Genomic DNA, 24,326 nt, shown 5'->3' on the forward strand with positions numbered 1-24,326 from the left:
AAAATACAAGCTATTTTGCTATGATTAAACCACTAAAATGAACTGAAACCAAGGCCGTCATCTCTCAAAGATGAAAAACTTCTTAAAGACAGCTGAATACTGCAACATGGTGCTTCCAATGGAAATTCAAGGGTTAAAGTTAGAATTTGCCTGATCTGACATTAAAGGCTTGCGTTAAAACAGTGACATTTTACTAAATATTATCTGGAACTTTGTGAGTGGGATGTGCGAATGTCAACTTGCTTTGAGCGTCTGAACACATCCCAGACATCTGATCTTGGACCAGGCAGCACTTCAACAACCGACAAAGGAAAAAGGCCATTTCCTGTCAAGCAATTGCAGCCATTTGCTCCAAGTAAAAAGGTACTCTCTCAAAGGCTGGATCAACCTGGGCAAAAATAGAAGACATTTTGGAACAAAAAGCTTTTCTGTTTAAAGGATATGCTCGTGATAGAGCGAGGGTCGACCTTCTATTGATTGAGCTTTCGAGGTTAAAAGAGCTCCACCATGCAGTCTTTGTCAAGAGGATTAAAATGGTCTTCTGCGTTAGCAAGTGAAGGAAATTCATATAAAGGATTAAACCAATGACCTGGAGAATGGAAGCAACCATGGGCACTTATGGAAACCAATATTTCCATATATAATGAACGCTAAGAAAAATGTCAGTCCTTAAATCATTCGTCAAATATTTTCTTTATCTTCCATAACAAATATTGTATTTCTTACAGCTGATTTGATTCTTATTAGATGCAAAAGAGAAAGTGTTGAATATAGAACCTAACAGGAGGTTTAAGCATCTCTGGAGCAAGCCAGCAGTTACCATCACATTTGTACTGAAAGCTGAAAATCTACTGGCAATGTTCCGTATTGGCATGTGGGATCAGGAGCCGGTTTCGATGTTCCGTAAAAGTTGCAAGTTGCAAGACAAGCATGTAAAGTAGGGGTGGGGCCAAAGTCAAATACCAGCAAAGCACAAACAGTGGGTTTTTACGAATATTTATTTCGTACAAACAAAATTTCAAAAGTTATTTGTTTTTAGGAATAAAATAAAACCATTTGGAAAATGGCGACCCGATCCTAAACGTGGCACTGGGCTTCATAGACACATCCAGTCTCTACGAAGATAGAACCTTATATTCTTAAATTGTATTATTTTTCTAATTCAAAATGCCACTCAGACACTAGACGTGTCTTTTAGAGTTAGTGGGGTGGTGAAGGGACCTCGGACACAAGCGCTTCACTTGCCCGGCAGCTGCACCAGAGCACGGATCCGGAGAGGGAACGAGCGGACATGAGAGAGGTAGAACGGGTGGAGAAGGTTCCTTCTTTGGAGGCAGAGAGCGTAGGACCGTTTTAAAATTATCACACTGATTTTATAACAGTGGGTTAGGGTTATTGCATCCAGGGACGGGGGCTCTGTACCCGCTCCGTTAGCGGAGGTAACCGAGTCCGTCCGGAAGGGGCGAAGAGACAGGGAGGTGGAAACAGGATGTTTCTGAGAGCCAGGAGAAAAATGAAAAAGATTCGAATTGTACACCCGTTGCAGACAGATCGCCCAAACAGACTCCATACTGAACATTTCCGCAAAGGAGGTCAATGTGTGAATGACTACTGCCTTTGCCACTTACTTTTTATCCAGTAATGTTACAGATTCCATGTGGGAAAGGGGCTTTAGTTCATTCCCAGGGGCAGCTTTACTTAAGAGGGTCTATGTAATCAAGCCCCGAGCCTGTGATTAACACTGGTCTGCAGTCCTCAGGGCTGCAAGTCACCATACAACTCAAGCCTCCCTAAATAACATCATTGCGACACTTGCGGCAGTGCAGCACGGCACACCATACACCCCCTGGTCCCCATGCAACAAGCACCTGCTTAAAGCACAGGAAAGGACACCACCACCTGGGCTCACATCCAAGATATGGCTAAAAACGCCTTTGAAAAGAACCAAGGCAATACCAACGTAAAGAAAAGGAGGCTACCCCTCCTGGGGTCTCGTTCCTTCAGCAAACATAAAGCACGAGCAAAGAAAAGCCATGCACAAAGACAGGGTGCAGACAAAGAAAGAGAAAGAAAAGAAAGGAAGAGAAGCCGGCTGCAGACAGCAGAAGCAAACAAGAATGCAAGATGCCTGACTTAAAGAAAGCGTGCGGTGTTACACAGGAGTAGGGTGACAAAGCACCACAGCCAGCTAAAGAAAAAGAGGAAGAACTGCCAGTCGAAGAGTGCTTTGACATTCTCACTAAGCTGCGGGAGGAAATAGAGAAATAAGAGCAAGGAAATTATCCTCAACCAAGCCTTTTCGACTGGGAGTTGCAAATGTAAATGCTAGATGATTAAGTATACAAAAGTATCGTTGTTGTTAACTATTAGCCCCCACATGAAAATAAAGTGATTACATGTTATACTCAACCACCAATATTCAAGGTATATGTATTAAATAAACCCTTTAAAAAAATGTATGCTATCTTCTTCTTTCAGCTGCTCCCGTAAAGGGGTGCCACAGCGGATCATCCTCATCCAATACCTTCTGTTTTGCACATCTTCCTCCCTTACACCAACTGCCTGCATATCCTCCCTCACCACATCCATAAACCTTCTCTTTGGCCTTCCACTTTTCCTCTTGCCTTGCAGCTCCATCCTTAGCATCCTTCTCCCAATGTAACTCTCATCTCTCCTACACACGTGTCCAAACCAACTCAATCTGGCCTCTCTCACTTTTCCACCAAACTGTCCAACCTAAGCCGTCCCTCTAATGTACTCATTCTTAATCCTGTCCATCCTTGTAATTTCCAATGAAAATCTCAACATTCTCAACTCTGCCACCTCCAGTTCAGCCACCTGCCCTTTTTTTTTTTTTAAATCAATGCCTCCGCCTTTAAACTGTACAACATAGCTGGTCTCACTACCGTCCTGTAGACCTTCCCCTTCACTCTTGCTGGAACCCTTCTGTTACAGATCACTCCGGACACCCTTCTCCACCCACTCCACCCTGCCTGTACTCTCTTCTTCACCTCTCTCCCGCACTCTCCGATGCTTTGGATCGTCGAATCCAAGTACTTGAAGTCATCTGCCTTCTCCACCTTCACTCCTTGCATTCTCAGCTTTACGCCACCCTCCCTCCCATTAAGGCACATGTATTCTGTCTTACTCCTGTTGACTTTCATTACTCTTCTCTCCAATGCATGCCTCCACTTCTCCAGGCTCTCCCCAACCTGCTGCCTACTCTCGCTACAGATCACAATGTCATCCGCGAACATCATAGTCCACGGAGACTCCTGCCGGTTTCATCTGTTAACCTGTCCATCACCATTGTAAACAAGAAAGGGCTCAGAGCTGATCCTTGATGCAATCCTACCTCCACTTTGAATGCCTTCACCACTCTTACTGCACACCTTACTACTGTCTGACTGCCCTCATACATATCCTGTACCAATCTAACGTGCTTCTCTGCCACCCCTGACTTCCTCATGCAATACCACACTTCGTCTCTTGGCACCCTATCATATGCTTTTTCTAAATCCGCAAAGACGCAGTGCAACTCCCTCTGGCCTTCCCTGTACTTTTCCATCAGCATTCTTTAAGCAAACATTGCATTTGTAGTACTCTTTCCTGGCATGAAACCACACTGCTGCTCGCTGATCCCCACCTCTCCTCTTAACCTAGCCTCCACTACCCTTTACCATAGCTTCATGCTGTGGCTGATTAACTTTATTCCCATGTAGTTGCTACAGCTCTGTACGTCTCCCTTATTCTTGAAGATGGGTACCAGTACACTTCTTCTCCACTCCTCTCCCTTTTCAGGATGGTGTGAAACTGCCTCGTTAGGAATGCCTCTGCCATCTCACCTAAACATTTCCATGCTTCCCCAGGTATGTCAACTGGGCCAACTGCCTTTCCACTCTTCATCTTCTTTAATGCTGTTCTCACCTCATCCTTGCTAATTTGCTGCACATCTTGATCCACCTATCCCCACATCATGCACTCTTCTCTCCCTCTCATTTTCTTTATTCATCAACTCCTCAAAGTACTCCTTCCACCTTCTCAACAAACATCCCGACCCGGCTGTGGTGGTGACTGGGGACTTTAACAGGGCGAACCTTAAAAAAGTTCTGCTTAACTTCCACCAACACATCACGGGTGCCACCAGGGGAGACAGAACTTTGGACCATTGCTAGACCGTCTCGCTCTCTGCTTTCGGGAAATCTGACCACGCCACGATCTCGCTGGTTCCCGTTTACAGGCCTCTGATTGCGCGAGAACTGGTGGTGACGAGGGAAGTGAAGTGGGGGGATGGTAGCTCAGGAGGTAGAGCTGGTCGTCTAGTAATCTAAAGGTTGCTGGTTCGATCCCAGGCTCCTCCTGCTAGCATGCTGTAGTGTCCTTGAGCAAGACAATTAACCCCTAATTGCTCCTGATGGCTGCGTCCGTCGGTGTTTGAATAATTGTAAGTCGCTTTGGATAAAAGTGTCTGCTAAATGTAATGTAATGTAATGAAATGTAATGAAGCGGTGGACGGACCAATCAGAGGCTGCCCTTCAGGACGCACTCGCTGACGTAGACTGGGACATATTCCAATGAAGTTCAAGTGACGTCAGCAAGGTTACGGACGTAGCAGTGAGTTATGTGGCTACGTTAGAAGACAGCATCGTTCCCACGGTGAAGGTGCTGCTCTGAATGCTCGCACGGCCGCTTACAACAACGGTCTTGTATCCGGAAATATGGACAATTACAAAGCGGCGTCATACAATCTGCGGGGGGCGGTGAAGGACGCTAAACGGAGGTACAGGGAGACTGTGGAGCAACAGATGGAGAGGGGGACACAAGACGCTTGTGGGAGGGGCTGCAAACGATAAACTACAAGAGCAGCTCCTCCCCAGCCACGAGTGTGGACGCCTCCCTAGCCAACGAACTGAACTCCTTTTATGCACGATTTGAGTCTGGCAACAGCACCGCTAGCTCGCCGGCTAATTTGAGTTACACCGCTGGGGATGAGCGCGCACTCTCAGTGTCTGTGCACAAGGTCAGGAATGCTCTGATGCAGGTGAACACCAGGAAATCTGCGGGCCCGGACGGCATATCTGGGCGAGTACTGAAAACCTGTGCTAACCAGTTAGCTCCGGTGTTCACTACAATATTCAACATCTCCCTGGCTTAATCAGTGGTCCCGTTCGGCTTCAAGAGGTCCACTGTCGTTCCTGTCCCAAAGATCACCTCTCCTGCCTGCCTGAATGACTACCGCTCGGTGGCCCACATGAAGTGTTTCAAGGGGCTGATTAAGGATTATATCTTTGCCTCCCTCCCCCGCACCTTGGACTCGTTGCAGTTCGCGTACCGGCAGAACAGATCCACGGATGATGCGGTCTCCCAGGTACTGCACACCACACTCACGCACCTGGATGGCCGGAAGGGGGTCTATGTGAGAATGCTGTTCATCGATTACAGTTCAGCCTTCAACACCATAGTCCCCACCAGACTGGCTGTCAAGCTGAAGGAGCTCGGACTGAATACTCCGCTGTGTGCCTGGATCCTGGACTTCCTCACAGCTCGGCCCCAGGTGGTTAGGGTGGGGAAGCACATGTCCAGCTCCCTCACCATGAATACAGGATCCCCCCAGGGTTGCGTCCTCAGCCCCCTACTGTACTCCCTGTACACACGACTGTGTGGCCAGGTCCAGCTCTAACACCATCATCAAGTTTGCTGACGACACCGTTGTCGTGGGCCTGATCACCGACTGTGATGAGAAGGCCTACCACGAGGAGGTGGCTGACCTGTCACTCTGGTGCCAGGATAAGAGCCTCCACCTGAACGTCAGCAAAACTAAGGAGCTGATTGTAGACTTTAGGCCAGGATTACAATCGAGGACGCACACGCCCTTGGTGATTAATGGGACTTCTTTCGACACGGTGAGCAGCTTCAAGTACCTGGGAGTCCACATCTCAGAGGACTTAACATGGACTTTACAAACAGACACTCTGGTGAGAAAGGCGAGGCAGTGTCTTTACCACCTCAGGCAGTTGAGGAAATTTCTTGGTCTCGGTGAGGATCCTCAAGTCCTTCTACTGTGGAGTGGTGGAGAGCATCCTGACAGGCAACATCACTGCCTGGTTTGGGAACTGTACTGCTCAGGACAGGCGGGCCCTGCAGAGGGTGGTGCGTTCAGCTGAACGTACCACTGGAACTACCCTCCCCACCCTGCAGGACCTAGCAGAGCCCGCAGGATCATGAAGGATCATGAAGCGCCTCTGCAGTTGCAAGCGCCTCTGCACAGCGAGAACAGAGAGACTGAGACTGAGTTTTTTCCCGCAAGCCATAAGAACTGTCAATGCTGACCTCACCAGGGGTCCTCACTGAGCCACACACATAAGCTCCACTACCTTACTGTACTGTATGTAGCATACTGTACCACATACTGTGTCACTGTTCTGGGCCGTTTGGTGATACCGTATTGCTGCGCCGTACTGTTGTATACTGTGCTGTATTATCCCACAAACACTACCTCACTTTATCACATGCCACTTTAATGCACATATCTGGATTCACATGCCACTTTAATGCACATATCTGTATATACAGAATTGCCTATCTCATATACATAAGTCTATCCCATATACGTAAGCCTATTCCCTCTATCTATTCCATTTTATTTTATTTTATTCTATATATTTTTATTTTATTCTATAAGTATTCGACTTACTGTATTACGTTTTAGGAATCAGTTAAGTTGGTCTAGTAGAAAGAAATTTTCCTAGGACATATTGTGTGTAATTACCGGGTGCGTTGCATTACATTTCACTGCATATATGTATGAAAGTATGTATATGTATGTGACGAAAAAACCTCTTGAATCTTGAATCACCCTAACCTGCTGTACATCCTTCGCAGCTTGGTCTTGCCAATCGGTACGAGTCCTTTTCTCCTTTCTTTTCTCCAACCTCTCATACAACTCGTTGTATGCCTTTTCCTGTGCCACTTCTCTCTTCACCTTGCACCACATCAGCTTGTACTCCTGTCTACTTTCTTCATCTCTCTGACCATCCCATTTCTTTTTCGCCATCTTTTTCTGCTCTATGCTCTCCTGTACTTCCTCATTCCACCACCAAGAGTCCTTGTCTTCCTTCCTCTTCCCACATGATACACAGAGTACTTTCTTGACAGTCTCCCTCACCACTTCTGCAGTTGTTTCCCAGTCATCTGGTAACTGTTCACCTATTGCCTGCCTAACCTCTTCCCTAAATTGCATGCAAGACTCCTCCTTTTTCAACTTCCACCATTTTATCTTTGGCTCTTCTTTCACTCTCTTCCTCTTGGTGGCCTCCAGAGTCATCCTACAGACCACCATCACCACCGTCACCTATGTCTCTGATCCCTTCGCCAACATGCCCATTGAGATCTGCTCCAACGACCACTCTCTCTTCCTTGGGGACCCTCTCCACCACTACATCCAACTCAATAAAGAATTCTTCTTTCTCTTCCATTTCACACCCAACTTGGGGAGCATATGCACTGACCACATTCATCACTCCATCAATTTCCAGCTTCATGCTCAACACTCTGTCCGACACTCTCGTCACCTCCAAAACACTCTTGACATATTCTTTCTTGAAGACTACCCCTACCCTATTTATTCTGCCATCCCTTCCATGGTAGAACAGTTTGTACCCAGATCTGATACTCCTGGCCCTTACTCGCCTTCCACCTGGTCTCTTTACATTTACATTTACATTTAGTTATTTAGCAGACGCTTTTATCCAAAGCGACTTACAATTGTTCAAAGACCGACGGACGCAGCCATCAGGAGCAATTAGGGGTTAAGTGTCTTGCTCAAGGACACTACAGTATGCTAGCAGAAGGAGCCTGGGATCGAACCAGCAACCTTTGGATCACTAGACCACCTGCTCTACCTCCTGAGCTACCATCCCCTCTTGTACACATAGTACATCTACCTTCCTTCTCTCCATCATGTCAGCCAGCTCTCTCTCTTTACCCTTCAAAAAAAATAAAAATTAAATAAAACGAATGCTATAAAACCCAAAAATGGGAAGTAATAAAATAGCAGAAAGAACATAGTCTTCTCCAGAAACGTGCCTGAGCAGAACACCATCCAGATACAGCTGAAACAGAGAAACAGGCCAAAGTCATATCCGAACAAAATACCAGCAGGAAGAGGAAACATGTCCATATTTGGTAAAATGTGACAAGCGTTCCAGGACCCATGACAGGGCCTTTCCAGGAACAGGGGATGAGGTTACAAGACCGTGATTGGTTCCCTGGGATAGACCCTGAATAATATAATTGGTTCCCTGCACTGAAAGGAGCAGGGAGGAACTCCCTTGTAACAGGACTAAGATTGGTTCCCGGTGCTGAAAGTGGGAGGACATGTAATGGGAGGAGATCACTTCCTTCACAAGATCAAGTGGCTGACTTTGCAATTTGTTAAGAAATCAAGTCAAGTCACCAACACCAGCTGAGGTATCGATGAAGCCACTGTATTGCGAATCACAGGGCCGAAACGCCTAAGTTCCTTGGAAGTAGGGGTGTCACAATACTCCAAATCCATGATTTGACTTCCGATTTTAAGGTACTTTTTTTCCAACACTGACGACTATGCCATAGTTAGAATTCGAGTGAGTAAAAGTAAAAGGCAAATTACTACCTAGGTCTTATCTTCTACTAAGACACAACGGGTGTCAACTCTCACGTTTGTGCACCTGCACGTCTGCCTTATTGGAGCAGTGGAGATCCTTAGGTCCTAGGTAGGGCTGCAGATATTCCTCTATATTCCCATTCAAATTTGTATGCTTTATTATATTTAATATTCAAATATATTAAAAATCAAAATTCTCACATTTAGAACTGGGCAGGGGGGCTACGCACAGTTACGCAGCTCTAATCAGACCAATCTTTTCTCCAAACAAAGAAAATACAAACTCTAGATGTATTTTTTTTTTTACCTATGCTGTCAGAATGCATACTTTGTTGAGTGTCAAACTTGTGTGACAAAGCAACGTTCAGCTTTTACACTATCCACAGTAACTGCACCTTTTGTGACATTTGCTGGTAAAGACTACCACAGAGACTATATAACCAGCCAGCCCCAGAGATCGGGCCTCTCTTCCAGAACAGACCCCTGGTGCATGTTCTTAAAACTCTGTCCCAGTACTTAATAAATATTCAGCTTCTAATCACTGTCTTTGTCACCTCAGTCCAGCCGTCCAGTCCACACTTACTTAACCATCAGCACCAAGGCCTGTGCCAGGTAGAGGTTGAATATAATGGTGCACTGGGGCAAGCAGGTCAGCACAGGGACAGATCATGTCCAGGGATGCCGTCCGGACCGTCTGCTTTCCTGGTGTTCACCTGTCTCAGTGTGCTCACCTACGGCAGCGAAACTCGGTTCTGTTGTGCTAACCAGGAGGCTAATGCAAAAGCATCAGCATTCACGATGATAGTAGCTCTGCCTCTGTAGTCCATAATGGTCCGCAATCCCTGCCATGTGTGTGGTGTCAGACCGCTGGAACTGAGACTCCACTCTTTCCCTGTACTGACGCTTTGCCTCTTTCACAGCCCTCCTCAAATGGGAAGAAGCCGCTTTGTTATCATCCATGTTGCCTGCCACGACGCGGCGTAAGCAGTGGTGCACGCGTTCTGTATGGATTTGTCAACCCACGGTATTGTATCGTAACCATGGGAGCCACATCTTTCACTAGCTTAGCATTGCAGTTCGCTACCACTTCTGTAAACTTGCTAAAATCATCGGGGTGGAGTGAAACACGGCCCAGTCAACGTCACTCAGCACGTCCTGCAGCGTGGTTTCTGATTGGCCGGTCCAGCACCTGATCTCCCTCGTAACCGGAGCTTCCCAAACACAATGGAGATAATTCAATTTTGTGTAGGCTGTTATTTTAATCACAATATAATCTGTTTATTAGAAATTAATGATAGGGTCGAGATTTTTTCTTTTTTCATGTAGTCCTAATTATATTCCAATCTCCCGATTATGTTCCATCACTGCATCGATGCAGAATCGTCCACATCCGCATCGCGATGCATCATCGAGAAATTTCCACACCTCTCGCAGATACCAGGCACCATCCCCATGCCCACCAACGCCCCAAATGCGAGGCCCGCCATACCACAACTGTCTAGATACCCATTCGGCTACAAGCCCCGAGCACCCACCCACATAGCCAAGTGCGCTGGCCAGGGCACCCTGATGTCAGGGGTTGGGAACCTCTGCACGAGAGGCGGTCCGTCGGTGATGGTCAGGTTTATTTACCACTTTCATTGCCACATAATGTGGAATAACTGGACATGCTGGTCAAAGGCACACGCTCCGTTTCACACACAGTGAAAAGCCGCAGCTCACCCAACTCCAAACCAAATTCATGAATGCTGGTTTGGAGCCGGGGGAGCCGCAGTCCAGTCCTGGGAGGGGCCTGCACCCACCAGTGCAAGCTGCATTTTTTTTAACTGGCGGATCTTGACTTCGACAATATGGTGACCATTTCGGAAAATATTACCCACAAAAATACGGGGAGAATCGCCTGCTTGTGATTCGAACTCGAACGCTCATTTCGATCGATTTCCGTTTTGGAATCTGAATCGTGGCACCCCTACTTGGAAGGGGAGGCGGGTCATTCTGGGAACGTTGCCATCAGGGCTGTAAAGAGGAAGCGGCGCTCCTGATCAATGTCTCTTTTCTCTCCAAAACAGATTGAAACAGACAATTATTACTGTTGATTCCTACCTATGACTTTAACCTGTCTGTATTATGTAGTGATTAATTGCCCGCTGTAACGCTTACTAAAATTTATATTATTCCCGCAATCAAAGTAAGAAGCTTTCACAAATCTGTTTAAGAATAGAACAACAGTCAGATTAAGTATTGATAACCCTTCCTGTATACTGTACCAGTAAAAAGTTAGGAGACTGCGCAGGATAGGATCTAAATGGTTACTCTAGCTCCCCGTATTTAAAATGTCTCCTTACTAACCTGGGGAAAATATTCTGAGTACCACAATAGTTTAACAGGGAGTCTCCGAGAGTTACTGCAGCTAAAATTACTCCATCAGCTATTCATACCGTAGCCATCTCGTAACGAGGCTAATCACAACGTATTCGAGCTACTACGGCTAACTATATGTGTCCCACCACAGCAAAAGCCGCCATCTCGCGCATTTCAAAAATCGCCAGGAGCAGCCAAATAAGTAAAAAAAAAAAACCTTTCTTGAAGGAAAATGAGATTTTTCCACATTCGTGTTCCTTTTTTTAACTCTCAATGTATTTTCAGAATCGAGTTTGATTTATAAATAGTAGAAAAATGTTAAACCATAGATTCAAATATTCCCATTAGATTACATGGGGAAACGCAGTTCCCTTACGAGATGGAGAACAGCGCCGAATAACGCCGACCGATTGTTTCCTTTAAAACGAGCATCCAGGTGAAGATCATTCATCCATATTCCATGTGATATGAAGTCACAATGTGAAACCGTTTTAATAGAATTCAACCTCTAGAATTCAACCTCAAGCGGGGCCCGAAGCTCTGAATCAAATTTTGGACCCTGGAATCTGACCAGTGCGATAGAAGTCAGTGTTAGCAGCGCGTACTGGACTTCATTTTCCGCGATGATAGCCAGTTCGGTGACGGTGACACGGAGAACGACAGCGATGCTGAATCTGATATTACTCCGGACTTAGAGAACATTTCAAACAGCGGATTTCAAACTTAATGTGACGATGAAACTGAATATTTTCATGAACCACCAGAGGAGACCGACGATTCCGTTCTTGTTACAAAGGAAGAAGTCGATGACGTGATGAAGTCCGTTGAGGTTGATGACAGATTTTCAGATTTTAGATTTTCTGAGACTCATAATATTGATAGACTCTACATTTTGTTGTGTTGTTTGTAATTTTAAACACCTGTCCTGGGTCTAGGTAATTGGAGCCCAGGATCAGTGTGGCTGATCTGTTGCTTGTTGATTGGTCTAAGGAGCAACAGGTAAAACCCCCATCCCCACACACATTCAGGAGAGAAGAGCCCTGTCATGACCTGTGTCCATCTGCTACGGGGCTTGTTCCCCCTCTCCACAATAAACTTGTGTTTTCTACCCCATCGTCTGTGTCTCTGTGCCAGAGGGCCCTGAAAATGCCACTCAGGTGACAATCATTACAAAAAAAAAAAGTAATAATAATAAATGACCGATTCTTCTCTCTCGTTCACTGGAACTCACCGTGCATTAAACCAATTAAAAGAAATCGAACAACTAATTTTACTGAGTGACTCGTCCAGAAACGAGCCTCAAAAAAGAGTCAAACCTTCCATCACGATCAGCGCTCGTTCACTAGGAACAACCAGAGCAGACACTCTGCTATAGTGACAGCGATAAATACACAGTCTGCACAATTTTGGAATATTGTCAGGCAATAAAATATTTACCAATTAACAGCCATCATTTTGTTTCTTTCGCTTTCTTTTTGGAACGTCAACTACGCAACTATGTTACATTACTTTCGTATTGGGTTTGAGCATCGGAGCATTTTTACGAGCACATGAGCACAGTATCTGTGTATTGTATGTGTATTTGAACGCCACAGCCACCGGTCATTACCAATCAAGCTGAAAACCGACCCATCAATAGGTGCATCTTCATTACCAACGTTTCATGTTAACATTACGGTCACATTTTTGTGCTTGATTATCACTCCCTCACTTCCCATTTTACATCAGCGATGCAGGGTCTGTATATAAGTACTGCTGCACTGAGTGCGTACTAGTGGATGTTGACTGAGTGAGAGGAGAGGGAGGGGTTACAGAACCACAGGTCCTAGCATCTGGTCCAATCCAAGGGGTGTAGTTTAAATACCAAGTAAATGTACGGTATTGTTTTGTATTGATTGATTGTTTTCCAATTATCGTATTATTATCATTGTTTTCAATAATTATTATTATTATTGTTTATTTATTTATGGCCTAGTTTAGGCTGGCATTTCATACCTGCGTATTTTGACCAAGAATTGCCCGGTTGGTACACAAAATGGGTGCAGGTTGGTAGGTCTGAAAAAGCATGCTTGCCTGTAAATGAATTTCCAGCAACCACACCAACATTCACTTGATTAGAGAACAGTTGTCTTTAATTTAAGGGGCTTGCGAGTTGTATTCTGGAATAAAGCTGTAACAGGGGCAACTTCCAAAAGGAGACAGTAAGCAGCTGAGCGAATCTTCTCGCTAAACTAGCCTAAATTATTTTTAGAATCCTGTTTAGTTGCAACGCCTTGCAAGCTACAAATCTAACCTGTAAGAAGGAGGGCTAGTACCAGAGCACTGTACATGGCTTTGCCGGGAGACAGGGCGCGTACCTCCCAATTTATGGAACTCGACGTTGCATGCTTCAGGTCATTCAAGATGGATGCATTCCAAAGGAAGGTTTTGCGAAGAGATACGCAAGTACAGGCATCTGTATGATCCATCCATGTGTGACGTGGGACTTCTTCGTAATGTTTACACCGACAGTTTGCACAAAATATATATATATATATATATATATATATATATATATATATATATATATATCGCTCCCTGTCTGTCAGCAGAATATCGCCATGGCATCTACACAGCACTGCGTCAACTATGAATGCTTGTACTATCTGGCAGTGTGCGGGCCATGAGCCACATGGTTTGCTTGCGGCTACTATAAAGCAGGCTTTAGCACAGCTCACCCAAGCCCCTGTTTACTGCACGGCATCCTGCCCAGAGCCATAGAAATTAGAAGGATCCACTTGCTTCGTTCCTTAAAAACCTTGGGCCAGGTGGTTGGCAGAAGAATGCAGAAAAAAAAAAACCCAGAATGCTTGTTTAAAAAAAAAAAAAAAAAACACAGCCAAATATCAAACATGAAAAAGCAAAACAAAAACTGTATCAACTGCATCAATTCTCTTTGACTCCAAAGCTCTCCGCCAGTCTCTTTCCAATGGCAGCTTTTATTCTATTTCCTCAGTTGAGTCACCCTTTAATGGCTTGTTTTGGAAAGCAGGCAGGAAAGCAGCTCTTGTGGGCAAACTGCCTCTAGTTTAACAATCAAATGATGCTTACTAAATAAATGTCCCCCCAGGCAAGGCAAAACTAGGGTGTGGGGGTGGGGTAAGGGAGATTTAGGAAGCCATGCAAAGCATCACCAAGTGCTAACATCATCAAAAATACCTCCCAACCTGTCGGCACACCGTATTAATGAGCTATTAGGGGTTTGTGGGCAAACAATTTACAGTGCTGGCTTATTTACCACATGCTCACAGGAAAGTGCATCTGGGCTGGGAGTCTCCTCTCGCCAGGAAGCCCATCCATCTGCTGCCACCACCAATGCTTTTCACTTCACTTTGGCAGATTTACACAAACCTTTTGTTGTTGATCTGGCACGTCTATTTATTACACCAAACACACTTAAAACAAGAGGATTGCGCTGTCTGGGTCTGTCTGTCTTGTCCTCTCTCACTGTGACTAATTTACAAACTACTTAAGTAGGTTTTAAATCACAGCAAGCAATGAAAGTACTCATGACACAAACCTGGAACATAAATCTCTTGTTTTGAATCTATACCAATAATTATTTTGAGAGTCCATACAGTGCATATTACACAATTAAAGTTCGCAATAAATACACACACACCAGCAACTGTAGCATTACAGATAGTCAGTTGTTAGATGGGTTTATGATATCAGAGGTAGCATTTTTCATTTCATTAATTTCTGTGTTGAAGGCAGTTGAAAGAGACCATGGTCTTACTTCACACTCATGTTGAAATACGTGGACAAAAAGGCCAGTGCAGGCCGCTATTGAGTCTGCAAGTCTGTAGTAATGTTGTGGGTCAACACTACATAGAGAAATCTTAGAGCAATGAGTTCAAAAGATTATTTTACAAAAGATTCATGAAACTCATTAGCTTCATGCTCATTATGTAAAGCTTCATTATGCAAATCAATGGAATCATTTATCCTGTTTCAATAGTTTCACAAGACACTATATTGACCCAAAATATTTCTATCATTTTGCTCAGATTTGGGATGCTAAGGTGTGAATCTCTGGGTACTTGATGTCTCTTACCAAAGTCTTTGTGCGATGACATCCAGCCAATGGCCTTGAGGGAGACAATAGCCAGTAAGCCAGAGCCCACAAATGAGCCAATGCCGGAAAAGAAGAAGAACAAGCCCATGATGGCACTCTGCATGGATTTTGGGGCTGCTGAGTAGGCAAACTCCAGACCTGCAACAATGATAGTCAGGAGGTAGACACATGTTTATTGCATCAAAATACATAGTGCATTACAAACAGATTAGGCAGTGTACATGCTGTGAGTTAAAAAATAAACTACAGAAACCTTTTAATATGCTATTGTCATGGTCAAATGAAGATTCCTCTTTTAAAAAGAGGCATAGATGGATTGTAGTGTGGAGCAGTATACAGCATCTGTATACTTCACTGTGCAGCTCCGTTGACACTGCAGGAGACCAGATCCAAATGGATTGAAGAGAATTTCATTCATCGAAATTGATTCTTTGATTATCAATGTATGTGACAAATGGTCTGGTCAGCAGGTGTCGTTAACATTTAACATTGCGTCATCTTTTTTTAGATAAAGCAATACCATTGGAATGTGTCTTGTCAGCATGGCCCCACCCTTAAGAAATGTCTAAAGATGGAGTTATATGTGTAAGGGTATTTCTCAATATGTAGGGACAAAGAAAAAGTATTCAAAGGAAAAGTGTGGGAGTGAAGAGAAAAAGAGATGGGAGAGAGAAGAGAACCACCATCATGCTCTTTCTTGCCTTGAGATCTGTCTGCCTGCAAGCTGACATTGATAATTTAATGGCACCTCCAACATGTGATTTTTCAAATGAGGCCCTATAGCTACATCTGTCAGGAGAGATTACGGCGCTGCAGTTAAATAAGTTTGTTTTTTGCTTTTAAGACCATCCTCGGGGGGGATATTGCCCAAATTAATGCCATGCACATTTCCCTTATAGTTGCCTGCACTTATATACAGGGAAAACACATGCCTCATAAGTAAAATAAATTGTTTTAGAATGTGGTGAAATAAGGCTAAAACACAGTGGAAAACATGAATGACCTTTCCAGAAGTAGCTACAAAGATTGTTATTAATATCCAAGGTTAACCTTTGATACAAACAACACTGGTCAATAGTCAAGCATATTACAGAAGATTGCACAGGTTTCTACGACACAACGAAAAACAGCTTTGGAAATAGATTAGAAAACAATATTACTATTATTATTTTAAAACCAGCTCCTGTCTTTCTGAGATGGCAGATAAAATAATCATGATGTCGACAGCTCAATCAGACATCAAATGAATGGTCTTTCCATTCTAATTAAAAGATGGACTATTTAAAATTCCATTTATTTATTATTATTATTATTATTATTATTATTATTATTATTATTATTATTATTATTAATAATCAAAAATAAATAAATAAATGGAATTTTAAATATTCCATTTATCTATGTCTGAAGGGCAATGCTGAAGGGTCGTTTTTTCTTCCCTGGAAAACAACAGTAGCCCTTAACATTTTCAAAAGAGTATGCATAATTAAATGTCCCACAGGGAATCGTTTTTTGCAATGTTTTTGGATTGTCGTACAGGCCTGTAGGCAGACAAACTGGGAGGTGTAAAAGCAAAGAATTACACATGTCCCTTCAAGACTGGGAAAGGCAGAAGAAAACTGTGTAGGCACCTCAGGTTCGAAAGAGATTTATTCAAACCAAAGAACACTAGGGGGAAATGTTCCTTTTTTATCAGACATACGTGACAAGTCTCGTCAGCCAATTTTCCTTGAGCCTAACCCCTGTGGGATGGCATGAAGGTAGAGAGAGAAAAGTTGATCTCCATGGCTTGGTTAGGTCTGAATTTGACTTTCATAGGGACCCTGGTAGTAGCGTGCAGGCTAAATACCATGTGCTCTCAAGATCCACAAGTAGATAGTGATTTCGTAAATTTAAAATATGTAACTTTCGCCCGCCCTGAGATAGCACTAGTCGAGCATAACCTATAGCATAATCTGCTTTTAGTTTTTAGTCCTTTCTTATCTGAACCAAGAATCTAGTTCTAGATCTGATTCTACTTTTAGCCCTTCTCTGTCTGACTCTCTCTCATGCAAAGAAAATGGCTTCTTTGTTCGGGACACTTAAAGGCTCTGGCTTTGTGCAGCAAGTGGAATCAGCCATCTTACTACATTAAAGTAAGATAGGTCTGTGTGAAAAGGGAGAGATGGAGCCAACAGAATGACCAGGCTTTATCAGCACAGAGAAAGGGGCTGCATTTTCAACAGGCTGGTTGACAGTCTTGCTATATAATCGGTGCAAAAATATCAATTACACCACCATTAGTATCAGTGAATATAACTAACACTTAGGAAAAACCCTTTCTTTTTAACTCCCGCTCAGTCTTCCACTTTGATGGCTGAATCATGCCCACCCCGAGAATAGAAGAAGCCCGCACGCTAGATTGAGTGGAATATAACTACACATCTCGTAGTAAATAGAACATGACTCAATGGTGGCATGAACCTCTAATAAACCCCAGGTCACCAAGGTAATTGTGGCCTGAGGCCAGTAGCAGCCATGACCGCAGAGGAAATGTCTAAAAAATAAATTAACAACCAGGTGGATTTCTATCTATTTAAGTTGTGCTCGGCAGCTCTAGCGCAAGGATGAAAACACCCACACAAGGCAACCCAACATTACAAAGTCTGTGCACTGTTTGGGCGCAGGGAGAGTATTAGTTTCAGTGTATGCCACACCAATACAAATTGTCTGTTACTTGAAAGGAAAATAACAGTATTGTCCCTTTACACTTAGTTCTGCTGCAACACACACACACCCATATACAGGCTGATACATTTCACTGGTTAAATGCGCGCAGAAATCTGTGTGCATATAGAGTTATGTTGTTTATAGTTTTGTCAAACAACACCCTATTTATAGATCTACATCACACTGGTTGAGAACCATCATATTCTTATTCGTTCAATGATTACCATCCAAAGTTATAAAGCGCTGAGTGTCACTAGATAGACAGAGCAAGTATAACAAGGGAAAGACTTTGCACATTTGATTTGAACCTGGTGAATGTCTCTTAGGCTACAGAACCTCAAAAGCACACAAGTCATCTTATTAAAATGAGAATCATATGACTTTGTTTAATGTTGATTCCAACTTCATCATTTGAGGAAAAATAATAATAATTTTCATGTTGTGACCCTGAATTAAGTTAAAAACGATTTGCTCGGAACAAATGTTACTTTGAGTGAGGTCTTCTTGCATGATCGGTATTGCAAGCTTCCATTTCAATTCTTTGTCAAAATTTCTGGTAAATCAAGGGTGTTCTTCTCTTCATCTCCATTTAAAGTCATATTACTGAGAACAGAGAGAGTCTGTGTTAATGAGGTTGACATTCTTTTCAAGTGACTTTACAAAATAATAACTGGTATGAAAGCACTGAGCCCAGGCCACAGAAAGATATTATGGTTTTTTCCAGCATTTCTCTCATTCCCTTTATCTCACAGTATATCAATATGACTAATTCCAGCGCAGCGTGCCTAAGACAGTTTTAGATGTTCTCCTGTTCCCACTGCCTTCAGACCGCCTTCAGTGCATCAGGAGAAAATTAAAGACCCCTTTCCTGCCTTGTTATACTTGGATTTTATGCAGAGGTAAGGATCTGTACAATTAAGGCACTGGCTGGTAAAACAGCACGCCATCGCTTTGCAGCCACTATTCTTCAGTTCCATCTATCCTTGTATCTATACATCTGTATATAGTGTAACTATTTATTGGAGCTGAAGTTTGAATGGGATGTACCATTGTGTGTACCATTGTAGTTGACAATCTAGTGGACTTACCCCAAATGAAATAAACTGTGGTATGCAACTTTTCTCCTCATACAGACTCAGTACAATACATAATCATAATGTCATGAGTGTATTGGAATTTTAAAATAAAACTTGATTGAGCATCAGCTAATGAGCTTATGCCATGTCCATTATGTGAACATAGTTAGTTGTCTGTAATTGCTATCGGCATCTTGAAATCCAACCTGGCTAGATTCATAAATGTTAGCTTAACCAGATATATTTACACAAGATATCAAACCACTGTACCTGCAATGCTGGCGAATATTTCGCTGATTCCAATCAGCACATACTGAGGCACTTGCCACCATATGGGCAAATCTGCAGCGTAGTATATAACATTGCCAAGCACCTGGTCAATGGTACCATTGTATTTGACGATCTCCAGCCGTTTTGTCTCCAATATACCTGAGGGAGAGAAATGAGAAACACAATGAATAAGCTCACAGTTATGCCAACTATACATCAAAAGGACTTAAGCTAGGAGTTTGGAATCCCAGACAAATTTTCAAGATCATAAGGAAATGAAATCATAAGGAAATCTCTTGTCTCAAATAAATAAATAAAAAAAGACAAAAATAGCACGGTCCCACCACCGGCCGTAGATTGATTGAACTCCTATGATCTCCCTTGTGATGAATATCAAGATGTTTTGATATTATCTTAAATCTTAAATCTCCGCTCTGAAAGCGTCTGTTATAATCCAGAGCTGTGTGATCCCTGTGATCACACGTCCGAGCTAAATACTATAGTGTGTGCAGTACTGCGATGAAAAAAAATCTTTAAATGTACAATGCTGTCTTTAGAAAGTCTTTTGGTGTATCCCCGCCATTAGATGAAGGTGAAGATTAAAATAAATTGACAGTGGATACTGTCAATTTACGCGGCATTAAAGAAAATCTGTATCTTTGAGGTTTTTAAGGTCCACCTTAGCTAAGGCACAGGGTGTCTGCGTTCAAATATGGTATGATGTAAATATAGTCCATGCCCAATGTGTCATTTCGAGGGAGCTCTCGCAGAACTACTGTACTTAGCATCCTTAAGTCCATGACACAGACAAACAGCCAAACATTACAGGAGTTAGTGGATTCACTGACAGTCCATTAAGGATTTAGCTAGTGTCAACGCTAGCTTACCACTTCATTAAGATCACATCTGCACGCGCAAAGATTATGGCAGCTAATGGAACAGAGCAGACAGCTCAACAATGAGGGCCAAGTAGTTGTCATCAACTGCCGCCGCCTCCTAAAAGCTTTATTCGATAACCATTATAATTTAACCAGCAGCTATTTCCAGATAACTCGCTGAGACATGCTCCTATCATAACCGCACATAATGCTGTCTTTGAGAGTAGTTGTAGCCTTGTAATCCAGCTATCATATAATACCAGCCGTCCGTCCTGGGCAGGGTGGCCTCTGGGCTGCCCAGAGCAAAGCTGGTGCACACCATAAACACTCCCTTTTTTTTTTTTTATTCCCCGCTAACACCACACATCAGCTGCCCAGCGGTGATCCCTGGGTACTTTGCTACAGTCTTTATAGAAAAGGAGCTACTTTTGGACATCAAAAAAAGCCACTGAGCGCCGACTAAAGCAGATTAGTACATAAAGTCCCTGATCAAAAGAGATAAAGAAAAACTTGAAAAAGTAATGTTGGGGTGTTTTATTTTTGAAAGTTTGCAAGACTCTATTTTGGACGCGCACGCACGCACGCACGCACGCACGCACGCACGCACGCACGCACGCACGCACGCACGCACGCACGCACGCACGCACGCGTACTTTATAGGCATGTCGGCATGCTGAAATGCCAACTCGGTCAAATACATGCACGCGCTCAACTTTACCACCACACTGTTGTTGCTGCTGCTACGGTATTGAGCCAATCACAAGTTGCATTAAATCGAAAGATGCTTGCAGTGATTGGCTGTGAGCAAAACCATACAAATAGTCATTTTCTTCTAGCTCTGGGTACAAAAAGGATTGAACGCAGGTATTGTTTGACTGGAGAAGTTTCGATACTACTTGGTCTTGGGTTATTTCGGTCGATACCTTAAAGTACATGTGTCAAACTCAAGGCCCCCGGGCCGAATCTGGCCCACCTCACGTCATTTTATGTGGTCTGCGAGAGCTTAAAAGGCATATGATGTCTTAAAATAAAAGTCTATGCTGCTTTACAGCGTACAGTGACCATAAACTACATCTCCCACAATGCATGTCGATTTTGTGACCCATGAAATGACAGCATCCTGCTGCTAGATTGCAGTGTTTCCATATCGGCGTTTAACTAAGGCTGTTTTCTAACAAGTGATGGAGTTGAAAAAGATCTACAAATAATCCCAAAATGAACAACAAGAGAAAAATTGATGCAGAGGGAAGGCAATTTAATGAAAGATGGCGAATGCATGTTTTTGCTACAAGGAGAAAAAGCGGTATGTCTTCTGTTACGAGGCAGTGTCGGTGATGAAGGAATACCATTTACGTCGGCATTTTGACACCAAACACGGAGCCAAGTATGCTAAATTTAGCCTCCAAGAAAAACATCAAATTGTCCAAGAATTAAAAAGCAGACTGCAATCGCAGCAGAATGTTTACAAAAGCTACGGCCAAAAATTAAGCAGCAGTGAGAGCTAGCTTTATTGTGACTGAAGAAATCGCCCGAGCTTCGTCACCTCGTCAACGTCACCCAGAACTCGACCAATATAGCTGTGAACTGAGACAAAACTTATTATTATTTTAAGTTAATTACATATACTACTTTGTATGTGTAGCAATGTATTGAGTGTGTTTAAAGGTATATGTCAAATTAAAACCATCTCTCATTAGTTGGATGTATGCCCTCTGCAAGGCTGTCTGCAGCCATTTGTTTTTGTAAAATGTCACATCTGTCACACATGTTCTTAGCAGCTCACAATTATTTGTCCTCCCGTAGTTATGCCCCTCTCAACTGTGACAAAAAGTTTTGAACAAAGTTGAGGTAATAACTTGTGTTTGATGATATTCGTCTTTGTTATTCACTTGAAAAGTTTGATCTTTGATTGATTGAGCAATGTGGGTTTCTTAACCTGATAAAATTAATAAATGAAGATAATATAATATAATAAATAATTAAGATAAATTACATACATTTTTACATTCATGTAAATGCATGTAAAATATTTGTAAACTTGAATAAATAATAATAAATAATAATCAAATACAGTTACAACCGGCTCTTTGAGGGCACATAATGCTGATGTGGCCCGGGGTGAAAATGAGTTTGACACCTCTGCCATAAAGGTATTGAGTACCAATACCCAGCCCTACCGCAAATCCTTGCTCCATCTCTACTCTTACACACCTGAACCAATTAAAATGTCATGAGAATATGTATCCTTTGAGTGGACTCAATTAAGGAGAGCAGTGCCGGAGCAAAGATTAGCAGGACAGAGGCCGATGGGGACTGGAGTGAAAACCACTGCAGTAAAAGACCACAGAGGCCCCCACTCAGGTGTGAATGAGAATGAATAAAACACTGAAATATTGTCCATTGGTGCTTAGAAAATCACGTCCTGGTAAAGGGGACTGAATTTGCTCCTGGGGATTAATAAAATGTTATATCTCATTTGAAAGGTTCAAGAAAGATGGATAAACTACACACACCTAGTATATGGATCCGCATTGTAGGTAAAATTATTTTTAGGAATAATGAGATCGTTGCATTTCCAAAGAGGGAGATGTCATTATAAGAAAATGGTCTTATTTTGCAGGCTAAAGTAGACCAGCTTGGCTAACGGCCAAAACGGAAAGGACATAACTTGTACCATTTTTACACCAAAAATTAGCGAATTTACCCGGGTAATTTTAAACACGAGGTAAACGCGCTAAAAATAGGCAATTGACACCTTTTCTATTGCCAGGAGAAATTGTGTTGTTTTCTGGTGTGTCACGTTCGACGTCACAAACACGTCACGCGTGTCATGGTGCCAGTGTGATTGGGAACAAAACAGTAGAGGAGACAGCAACTTAAACAAACAACGACATAAAACTGTAAAACTTGGAGAAAAAAAAAAAAAAAAAAAAAAAAAGTATTTTGAACCATTCAAAAGAATCTGATCATTGGTGAACAACCTAACACTATAGTAGAAGCAGCATGGAGTATCCATGCTACCCGGCCGGCACACACATCGATCCTTTCAGCGGCCGCTCTCTGTGAGCAGAGACGCTTCTCCGGTTGGGAGACCAGCTTGGGGCATGGAGGTTCTCGGCTGTGCTCCCCACGGAGTGATCTCCACACTCATAAAACGTCACCGTCCCCCATGTGGGAAAAAGTCATTATCTTCTGATTTTGATTTTGGATCCTAATTCAGATATGAAATGAGAGAATGAAACACGGATATTCCTGTCTATTTCTGCGCCAACGTCAGGAACTTTAAGGTGCGTCGCATCGCGCAGGTAAAGGGGCCAAAATTAGGGGGTTGACCCGGGTGTCCTGTTTATGTCAGAGCCGATCGGAGCCGGCTGAATCGGATAAAAACCTGTATCTATTGCAAGGTCATTTGACCTGGGATTGAAACCCGGGTTTTATCTTTCCCACTGATGACAAATGCCAGATGTTAGCGGAAGTTACAGGGTTTTTAGAGCAGTGGGAAAGGGGTGTTGGATATTTTGTTTCATCCAAATTTATGTTATTTTTGGTTTGAAGCATCTAAAGATAGCAGTGTCTTTGTAGACAATCACATTTTTAGAAAAACTACAATTTATCCTTTGCCCTTCCATTTCATTACCTTTGTTTTGACATATTTTCTACAGAAAACAACAAGCCCTTAGTCTTTATAAACCTGGACAAAGATAACATAACCATCCATATTATTTTAAATTCCAATTATATTTCGATTGAAATATACAGTATATTTTTTTATATCTCAAAATATTACGAATATGTATTTTAATGACCGTACTTAAAAATGTCTTTACTTCACCCAGATACATACAGCAAACTTCTGTACTAATATTATTACTATGTATTACTATGTAAATCATTTATTTTAAAAAGCCCATAATTATGTGCCGTTTATCCAGCAATTCACTCAGACAAGAGTGGTCCTGATGAGAGTTAAGTTGATGTGAAATGCATTCGCAGTGTATTTACAGATGTATTTCCTGTCGCGGATGCCTGAAAATATGCAGTCAAAAGCCCTTTTTCTTCACTCCATGCACTGAAATTAGTTTTTGCAATATTGAGAATATTATTTTTTGCCCGCATTCAAGTGGAAGAACAATGTGGGATTTTTTGTGAAAAAGTAAAGACTCAGAAAGATCTTTTGCATGTCTGAAATAAACATTGACGCCCATTTTCCCTTTTAGTCATGTTAAAGTCTTCCAGCTTTCACTTGCACCAAAAAGGAGGCTCATTAGATT

General features: G+C 42.8%; 1 protein-coding gene across 1 annotated transcript in view; it reads right to left on the bottom strand.

The window, feature by feature from the left end:
• Nucleotides 1–24,326, bottom strand: part of slc15a4 (solute carrier family 15 member 4) — a 50,020-nt gene that overhangs the window by 13,701 nt on the left and 11,993 nt on the right. The window contains exons 7-8 of the mRNA XM_080004040.1: nt 19,178–19,336; nt 15,102–15,260 (exon numbers count right to left, since the gene is read on the bottom strand). Coding sequence (XP_079860166.1) covers nt 15,102–15,260; nt 19,178–19,336 — 318 coding nt within the window. The remainder of the gene's footprint in view (nt 1–15,101; nt 15,261–19,177; nt 19,337–24,326) is intronic.

The sequence above is a fragment of the Zeus faber genome, assembly GCF_960531495.2.
Source record: "Zeus faber genome assembly, chromosome: 7".
Taxonomy (NCBI): domain Eukaryota; kingdom Metazoa; phylum Chordata; class Actinopteri; order Zeiformes; family Zeidae; genus Zeus; species Zeus faber.